The sequence below is a fragment of the Rhipicephalus sanguineus genome, chromosome 2 (genome assembly GCF_013339695.2).
Source record: "Rhipicephalus sanguineus isolate Rsan-2018 chromosome 2, BIME_Rsan_1.4, whole genome shotgun sequence".
Taxonomy (NCBI): Eukaryota; Metazoa; Arthropoda; class Arachnida; order Ixodida; family Ixodidae; genus Rhipicephalus; species Rhipicephalus sanguineus.
In genome coordinates, this window is record NC_051177.1 from 210,284,597 (window position 1) to 210,294,730 (window position 10,134).

At 43.8% G+C, this 10,134-nt stretch overlaps 1 protein-coding gene across 2 annotated transcripts in view; it reads left to right on the forward strand.

Moving 5' to 3' along the window:
* The window catches only part of LOC119384039 (serine/threonine-protein kinase RIO3), a 57,031-nt gene extending 50,990 nt beyond the window's left edge, over positions 1-6,041 (forward strand). For both annotated transcript variants that reach the window (XM_037652329.2, XM_037652330.2), the window contains exons 8-10: positions 2,416-2,746; positions 3,790-3,894; positions 5,763-6,041. In XM_037652329.2, the coding sequence (XP_037508257.1) occupies positions 2,416-2,746; positions 3,790-3,894; positions 5,763-5,939 (613 nt within the window). In that variant the 3' untranslated portion in view covers positions 5,940-6,041. The remainder of the gene's footprint in view (positions 1-2,415; positions 2,747-3,789; positions 3,895-5,762) is intronic.
* The last annotated feature ends 4,093 nt before the right edge of the window (positions 6,042-10,134 follow it).

Sequence of the window (10,134 nt, forward strand, 5' to 3'; positions counted from 1 at the left end):
ACGTCGTTTTCCGCCGGTCCCGGCATAACTCCCATAGGATGCAATGTATTGGGAACCCCGCTGTTACGTCGTAACTGTCGGACCATTCCCGTATGATACGTCGCGAAATGCGCTCGGAGCCGACCGAGTGACTACCAAAGAGAGCGGCCGTGGTGCATTTTCACGCAGCTTGGCCTCGTTTGACCGTAATATTAGGCGCATGAGAGGCGCAAGCAACAGAATCTTTCAATTGATGCAAACAAAAGCATGGCCTTCGAGATTCAAATTGCAAAGATGGCGTCTATGACGTAACTGCTCGCGAAAGCAAGGCCTTCGAGATTTGCATTTACTATTGACAAAAGCATAGCCTTTGAGATTTGTACTGCACAAACATGGCGTGTATGACGTAATTGCTTGCGAAAGCAAGGCCTTCGAGATTGGCATTCACTTCTGCCATCGCGTTGGCGTAGACTCATCATCATCGTTATTTGTCGGAGAACGGGAGGAGTTCGAGCTGGTTGGAGCTCGCATGGTCATGCGTGCGGTTCGCGGTCGGACTCGCCGCGCCGGTCGTGATTGCGTGTGCTTAGTTCTTTCATGCCTACAGCTGTTGGTGTTAAAAAAATCACATACGTTGATAACATTTCTGTGGATGAGGCCGTCCTAAGCTCCACGTTTCTATCCATCGACTAGATCGCGGCTGAGCGCGCCAATTTTCGTGCTGCTCGTAAGAATTGAAATAAAATTCTGTACCACTAAATATTTTGCCGTTTTTCCTGTTTTTCGGCTCTTACGTTTCCCGTCTCTTACGTTTAGATCCTACGGTCCCTTCAAAAACGTATCAGCGGGGTTCTACTGTATTCGCAAAATGTGATCGCCATGGTCCAGTGTACGAATTAACGAGCCTGTTTGGGGGGTGTAAAAAAAAAAGTTGGAGCCTGTTTACTGGCCCTTAAAGAATTCACCAGCACGTAAAGAACAATCATGTCGGTTGTTATACAGGGTATTTAGGTGACCGTTTTCAAAAATTGATAAAAATAGGCTCCTCAAAAAAAAAAAAAAAAAACAAGGAAACCTCTTCAAAAGGAAATCGTTAGCTGTCATGGACGTTAGGAAGTGTCTAGGACATGCTAGTTAGTTAGCCGGTGAATTAAAATTTAATAATTAGCTTTCTAATTAGCGACAGTTGGAGGTTGTTGTCAGTGGCAGTCTTGTAGTGAACAATGGGTAACAGTTTTATTCTGCTGCAATTCCGACAGCTCGGGGAAGATGAAGCTAACCGTGATCAGCTGTCAGAGTCCTTACTGCTTTAAGGAGGTCGTTTGTGTCTTGCACTTGCAAAAGTAACGAGAGCACCTGGACGACATTGGCAATGTTCCTCGAGTTTGACATGCTTGCCCCACAGGACAGAACAGAAACGTCCTCCTGCTCCTAGATCAATGCGCTGCTCACCCAAAGCACTCCAGAATGTGATGTTGGTTTTTCTGTTGCTAGGGGAAAAAGATTTGGCGATGTTCACCTTACTTTTGCAAATAGGCAGTGACAATGGTCAAAAGGCAGACTGTATAAGTTATATGCATGTGTAATGGTGTAAAGCATGACATTAAGTTTTCTTGTCAATTTGTGAAATAACATCACTTTTTTTCGGGTGAAGCCATCATTCTGGGCCCCCTATTATGTGGACATTTACACAACCCTTTCCCAATTCACAATTATTGATTGACAATGGTGTCTCCATCAAGTTGGCCACTAGTCGGAATTCTAAGACCTAGTCATACCTAAGTCATTGGAGCTGGTAACATATTAAAAATAACACACACGAAAATGGGATCCAGGCAGAGAAATTCTTTGCAGTAATGCACTGCCTTTAATTGGTGAACGATGGGATACTGAATAATGGGATAGACAAGACCACGGCACATACTAGGCGGGTGTGTAGGAAGCATGGGCGAACGGTCCATTACAGGGTACAGATGGCTGATGCTGTGAGGATACTTGCAGCAAGGAGTAGGTGGAGGGGATACAAGAGCATGTGAACATGGAATGCTGCCTGCATGCAACTTATGACCAGTGTATTGCAGTCGATCATCTCTTCTCTGCATGCATGCATTTCATTAATTGCAAGACATCCACTGGATTGGTTTTTGTATTAGCATCAAGTGGCTGTGGCACTTCAGCTATCAATCAACATTGCTAAGGGCATTTCCTCGTGGTCCTCATCATTTCACTGGGTTCGCAGCAAAATAAGGATTGAATATTGCTGCATAGTAACTGAAAGCTTCTAATTAACGGGGCTGCTGCAGGCCATCGCTTTGAATTGTGCTGCCGAATTGACATTATAAAATACTGGACCACAAAAATTCTTTCGGTCATGTTGGATATTGAATTAACTTAACGAGATTTTAGTGCAACTTAAAATTAAGCGCACATATGCAGGATCGAGCGTGCCGGCCTGCCCTGTCCCTCGGTGGTGCTCCTCAAGAAGCACCTGCTGGTGATGTCTTTTGTGGGCGTGGACGGTGTGCCGGCCCCACAGCTGCGAGAGGCAGGTCTGGTTGGTGAGCAACTCGAGAGTGCGTACGCACAGACAGTGCAGCTGGCCAGCGACCTGTATGAACGTTGCCAGCTGGTACATGCGGACCTGAGCGAGTACAACTTGCTGTGGCACCAGGGCCGGGTGGTGATCATCGACGTGAGCCAGGCCGTGGACCGAATGCACCCTCACGCCCTCGAGTTCCTCCTGAGAGACTGCACCAACGTGTCTAGGGTGAGCTCCACGCATGTGCGACTGCGTCACAGGCATCTCAGTGGTCAGATTTTGGTCCACAGTGGACATGCAGAGTGCTTTCATTTGTCTCTCTTGGCTAGCCATTCATTTTAAGTCCTGCGCATCGCTCTTCAACGCATGTACATTAATCAAAAGAATACGTCGCAAGCTTACCAGAGAGATTGTTGAGGCTGTCTCATCCCTGGGTTCCGTGTGTATCAGCACTCCGTCGCTTATCCTAAGTGATAAAGAACTGTCTTTTCTAAGAAATTAATTTTCTGCACATCATATGTCATGTGATGTTTCCCTTGGGGGATATAAGTAAGCGAGTGTGGAATTAAACATTATGTTGGAAGTTAGCACCTGTGTTGTGTGTCCTCCTCTTGTGTCCCCGTTCATTCAGTGCTATTTTTTTGTCAGACTGAAGTATATGAACATCTGATATGTTGTTTATTGGGTGATAAATGACGCAATCATCTACAAAAAGTCTGATGTTGGAAGGAAGGTTATTAGGCAAGTCCTTAATATATATCAGGAAAAGTCATGGACCTAGGACCTTAAATAACAGGACGCAAAGAAGAAGGTAGATTATTGGCTTAAATGAACTTTAATTTTTTTTATTTTTTCAGCCTTATGGCAGTAGTACAGATGTTACAGTACTAATTATTAAAGCCCTTTAGGATGTTCAAGCTTTTGTGCGGCTGTAATTTTGTTTTCCCTATCACCTCTGTGGCATAATTCTTTTCTTACATAGTCATGCTAGAATGCCTCAGCAGGTTAAAAAACTCTTTCGTCCAACAAGAAACGGACAAACTATTCGTCCGTTTCTTGTCTTGGCTAAGAGTAGCGTCAGTGTGACTTGCTCAGGTAAAAAAAGAAATCGTAGTTTCCACTCATTTGTTCCAAATGCCAAAATTCAAACCAAAGGAAATGCCAAATACTATATACTATTACCATAAAAGACCAAATTTTCTAGACATCCTGAACACGCATGCATGGTTTTTCTTCTTTTCAAGCTGAATCATTGTGTTTGTGGTGTGCAGTTCTTCCAAAGACAAGGCCTACCTGACGTCCTGAGCCCCAAGGATCTGTTCACGCGCGTCTGTGGCCTCAACCTGCCTGGTGAAGGGGCTGAACTGCTTTCCCAGGTGATGCCTGCACACAGTGGCACATACTGCTTTGCCCAGTTTGCGTCACACTTTATCACGCATTTGATTAAACCAGTGTGCATACAAATGAGTTCAGGTTAATGAGAGTTTGGCGTCATCAAACAGCGCGTATGCATGTTAGGACCAGAAGGTGATTTCAGAGCATCAAGTAATGTGAATTGAGATCAATTTAATAGACTGCAGTATACTTCCACAAATTTCACTCTGGTTTGTTCCATTTTTCACTTAACCTCGACTGAAGGTCCCTGCCAGTGCCTGCACATTTCTATGGAACCAAACTTTTGTTGTTCCAATCCTAAAATTAGCCTTTGCCAGATATGTAATTTGAGCTTTGTGGGTCGTCTGACACACGCCCAATGCCAGTCAAATGTTTAACACAATAATGCCTTCGTTGGCTTTCTCAAATAAAAAAAAAAAGTGGTCTCTAGAATTGTCACTGTGTAACTTTCCAAACAGGTTGCACTTAGTCTTGGACAGGTGTTGTTTCTCTGATTTTTATCTGTGTTAACTGTCATGTTTTGTTTTCATTCACCTATATATGTGCACGTGTGTATGTGTGTGTTTGCATTCTTTTCTGTTCTTGAAACACGTGATAGTTTGTGATGCACATTGCAGTTCTAATCAGGGCAGATGGCACTGACTTGTTCTTGAAAAGTGTTTTTAAAGCTATGTATCAAATGTTCTCGCATTACTCTGACGAAGGCTGGTCCACCAACTGGAAACGTTAAGTCTGCTTTCAAGAAAGTTTTGTCGTCCCTTCCTTGCACACACACACGCGCGCGCACACGCACATTGTGTCCTAGCTGACTCGGACCAAGCTAATTGAAGAACAAAGTGCTGCATGATATGGCGATGGCACCAGTGGCAGTTTATTAGTAATTGCCTTGCACACAGTCGTAAATTTTTGTTGTTGTCAATCGCTAGTTAATTTGTCAAGATTAATTCTCTAAACAATTAATAACATGCCTATTTGCCAAAGTTTTCACATTACATTCTGTATCGCATTTGAAAACATCATAATGAGAAACTTCCAGGCCGCTACGCCATTCCTCATTACTATTTCTGCATTTGAAATTTGTGGCGCAAGATTCAAAGAAAGGTGCTGAAGCAAAACAGTTGTTCGGGCTACTTGATGTGGGTTCATCTCGATGGAAAAAAGGGGGGCACACTAATGGATATGGACTAAGGAACGAAGGGAGGCAACAAGTGCCGACTTCCGCTCGTCTCTGTTACCTCCTCCTTCCATATGGTTTTTTTTTTTTTTTTTTGCTGCCCTAAATTTTTATTGTGCAAGGAAGTACCAACTTGCCCCAAGCGTTCATGTTAATCGCAATGTTTTCGCATGCAATGCAGATGTAGACATCCAAATTTCTGTAATTTTGCTTGTAAATAATGATTTAGAGAATTAGTGCTAATTAACCATACAGTGACAATAAAAAAGCTTACCAGTATGAGTGAGGCAATCGCTAACAACATTTCGTTGTCCATATCTTGTTGCATTGTTGCGTAATAGATTGGCCCTAGTTAGCCTGGACACCCTGTGTATCAAGTGCTTGCGAAAATAAAACCTTTATGTTGAAATTTATTGCTGTGTGTGTGTGTCATCTTTCCTCTCCCTCTCAAGTCATGCTGCACTGTGTTTGTTACGAATCCCTGTTGTTTGCAAACATTTTAAGAATCCCAACTATGTTTGTTACGAATCACATTTGCCCACCAATAAGCTTTAGTTTATAAAGAAAGATGACATGTGTTCTTTGCTTGGTTTGTTAAGTATAGTATTATGCCATAGTGTTTCCATGTTATTTTTACACGGAATAAAAGATGTACTTTTCATTTCGTGATTGCAGATTCAGAATTACGAGAAGGACAAGGAGCTGCTGACAAAGGAAAATCAGCGGAAAGCAGATCTCTTCGAGACGCTTTTTGAGAAGTCGATGGAGAAGAAATTGAGGATAGGGAACGAGTCTGCTGCCAATCCAGAAGCAGCCAGAGAACAAGTCAGTCAAGCGGCACAGTCTGACTGACAGCCAAGCCTCCTGTGGCCTTCGGTTCTTTCTTAGAAGATTTTTACTACTACTATGTCAGTTGTGACAAACAAAAGTGTAAATAAAAGTAGACTCTAGTGACATTTGAGAGCCGCATTGTTTGAGTTAAATTAGGGCATGACGTTTCATGCTCTTGGTATCACGAGTTCTGTAGTACTGAGAGCTTGCCCATGGAGTGTTTTTGAACAATGATGGAACGTGACTCCAGTTTAAGGTTATTTATACATATAGACAGGATGCAATGGGCATCACCGATTCACCTGATGCCCTGTCGGTGTCTCCGACGCAGTTTCCAGTCGGTAAAGGCCTGTCGGCCATCAGCGGTGAGGCCACCACCAGCCAGTCTCTCTCGTGGGCTCATCCACCCTTTGTGTATAGCAGGAAATATCCCGCCATTCATGAGATTTCTCTGAGGTTGACTTGCTGTATCAGCCATAAGCAATTTATTTGATACTCTACGGAAGACTCGGATAGGGCCATGAGTCTGAGTCTGAATGAGTGTGGATGAGTAATATTTTCCGAATTCCGAGTCCAAGCGAGTTTGGTTGAGAAAAATCTTAGTGAGTCTGAGTCTGAGTGAGCTCCACATTTCTTGCCTACCTGTGGTCCCGTCGGTGCTTGTCTTCAGCATTACTACCAGCAATGTGCGGGCTCACGTTTATACTCATGTCTACTCACACATATTTTTATGCACTAGCATTCGTACATTACCTCAATACAGTTAAAACTCGATCTAATGAAACACGATTTTACCAAGGTCCCAATTTAACAGAGAAATCTCCATTCCCTGCAAATACCCATAGGGATCAGTGTTGTCATCAACCCGAATTAGCGAACTAATTTCGCCACCAAACTTCGGAAGTTTTTTCTGAATGAACTAAGTGAAAAAGTGGTGAGTGACTTCCTTCTAATTTGGCTGATACATGTTCTCACGCTGAAACATCTAGGTGCCCTAGTCACGGTCCTAGCTTCGCTTTGATGAGGCTGCACGCCGCACCCATGCGCAGAATAGCGGCCTCGGAAGTCAGTAGCGCTCTTATATACCAGCTGGTGTTAGAGGCGGCGCTGGTCGATTTGGGTATTTCACGGTTTAGGCAACAGATCACCTCCTCGCGTCTTTCTCACTCGGCCTGTTCACACAATCACTGCATTCGTTCTCTGTGTCATTCCATAGTGGTAGCTTGTCAGAGCTTTGCATTACCGTCTACCTGGCCTGCATCGCTTGGACATGGTGTCTCCTCTTAAGAGTAAAGAAGGGGAGGCGCAATACTAAACAGCGACATAAAGAGGAGACCGACCACACAGGCGCACACCCGCAGCTGGAAGTTTATTGAAGAGGCAACACATATAAAGCTTACAAGTTGGTCGTGTGGTGCAGGTTCTCTCGCCTATAAAAACTGAGCGACTTTCCCAATTCTGATTTGTTATTCTGTTTTTATAGGCGAGAGAACCTGCACCACTTGCCCAAGTAGCTGTTTTGCTACAATAATATGTCTCCTATGTCCTATGTCTCCTGTGTCTGAGCAGCCCTCGTGGACTTTTCAGACACACAGGCGTGGGTACTGGCGAAAACAATGGCGTGGTAGCTTTTGCATGTCACTACGTTACAATTTAAAATTTCGAAGGACTGAAAATTCTTTTTCTCAATTTCACAAAATAGCCAATTTAACGAAATAATTAGAGCGTCGTCATCACTTCATTGAATCGAGTTTCATCTGTATTTATTGATCAGAGGCGTGAGTTACGGAGGGGGGAGGGGGGCTTTGACTTCCTCTCACAAGCTCTTTCACAGGAAGTTCTTGATGAAATGTCTCATGCGAATCGCAATTTTCATAGAAATGTTCTTACTGGATTACCACTGATACCTCTTATTTGAAGGTACGAGATAAAAGATATCACATAGAGCACCACTTATGTGAGATATTGGCATTAAATAGCATCGACAGCATGATTGAAAAAGCTAATTGTACAGTAACACACTCATGAGTCGACTTGCTGAGACTCGCTCAAAGATCGGGCCGTGAGTCCGAGTCCGATGAGTCCGGTTGAGAAAAATTTTAGTGAGTCATAGCGAGCCCTAAGCACAAAATATATTTATTGAGTGAGTCTGAGTGAGCTCCAAATTTTTTGCCGACCTATGCTCAAAGCAAAGTTGAAACTAGTAGTAATTAGTATAGAGTAATTCTGAAGCGAATAGTTCGAATTGTGAAATTGCATGAAATCTGGCCACTAGAGCCAAGTGTTGACAAAGCTAAAAAAAATTATTGTCTAAAAGAGAAGCTTATCACTGGAGTCTCTTTCCTTTCAAAGTATGGTTATTCTTGTGCTTTTGTGCGAAAATGCAAGTTTGAATGTTTTTTACAACTGCAGCAGTACATGCAGTCAATTTACAGGCTCTTCTGACTGTTGTGGTGAAGGCTACAAATTTAAATTTCTTGATGGTTGTGGTTGCACGAGCATTTTGTGTCCACCCATTGTGTGTTGTCGCAATTCAGAAAGTTAAACATTGACTTGAAGCAGTTTATGCTGTGTTCTGCCATGGTTTCCATCAACACACAAGCCCTTTCAGTTTCCTCTATCTTCTGTCTCCGTTATCTTCTTAATTTTTTCAGCCTGATCCTTGAAAACACTATGCAACAATTTGCCCCACCTGTAAGCACGCAGACAAAATTGGTAGGCCTGCTGGTCACTCTCACGATCCTCGGCCTAGTTCGCGTGCTTGATCTTGTACTCAATCACCAATAAGTGGCACACAATCTGCCATGTGCCCATCAGGTTAGGCCTGTGCTTCTTCACTGCATGTCTACCATCAAAGTGTCCACTTACTGTTTCATAAGTGCCAATCTGTTCACAGTGGTTGTGTAACTTGGGAACGAAGAAGTCATTTTGCCAGCAGAAGCAAGAGTATGGAGTACGATCTAGTTCGATGAAGCTATGTTCAAAGTGGCCGTTTTAAAGAAGAACGGAGTGCTGGCAAGTTGGTGGTTCACTGTGACGGTCGGCAGTGCATAAACACAGGGATGAGGAAGCAACATGAGATGGGCACAGACACACCTGGTTCGGATTGCAGATTGGCAGTTAAATAATCAATTTCTTGTTTATGCAATGTCACAGACGGCCCTGCCACACACGGAGCCATACTTATGAATAAATAAAGCTTAACAATTTATCGTGCGGTCTTATCTCTGGACCTTGACAATGCTTTAGTTTCATTTAGCAGAGGGGTGACACGTATATTCTGTACAATGAACGCACAGATTAGAAGATGGTGACCATTTCAACAGAGCTCCGTGGTCCATTAATCGATTATTCAAACGGCGTCTGGCTTGACCAATATAATTTCCACACGAGACTGCGACTGTCTCATGTTTCTTCCCTGGCGTTTTTACACAGTTGATCCTCTCCAGTGTTAAGGATAATATGCATGGATATGTTAAAAAAATCAAGCCAGTAGAGTTGGGTGGCTGGTTTGGCATCCCTAAGCATCTCGGGCTATGCATGACACCGTACTGGAGGACTACGTATAATTATGACCACCTGGGGCTCTTTAAAGGGCCCTTAAACCACTCGGAGTTCAAAGACGAGCGAGTGGATTCTCTCTTCCTACAGGCACTATCTCCTCCTCGGCTCTTATTTCTTTATGAAATGTGGTAAATGTCAGCACTAAACGTTGAGCCTGTCAGCCTATCATTTAGGCCGATTTTGTAGGCCTATTAGCCTACAAAATAGCCCCTCAGAATTTCGCACTTATCGGCTGTGCAATGTTACCTCCATTTGTGCAGTGATATCAGTGGGACAGAGCAGAATAGGCGTGCAAGTGTATGGCAAAGCAGGGTTGGAGATAATTAACAATTGATATCCCTTGTATATGGACCAATCGAGAGCCGTATATCCTCATGACATCACGTGAAGGGACTGCTGGCGTCACAAATTGTGCCGATAAGACGGGATACGCCAGGAGAGAACCATGCGCTTGTTCTTTTTATATTCAGGGGTTGTTTGGGGGCTTTTTAATGTGCACTGAAATAGCACAGTACACGGGTCTCTAGCTTTTCGCCTCCATCGTAATGCGACCTCCGCGGCTGCAGTTGAGCTCGCGTCTTTCGGGTCTGCAGCCAAGCGCCGTGACCACAGTGCCACCGTGGCGGCCCACTGTGTACAGCTATTTGCATGG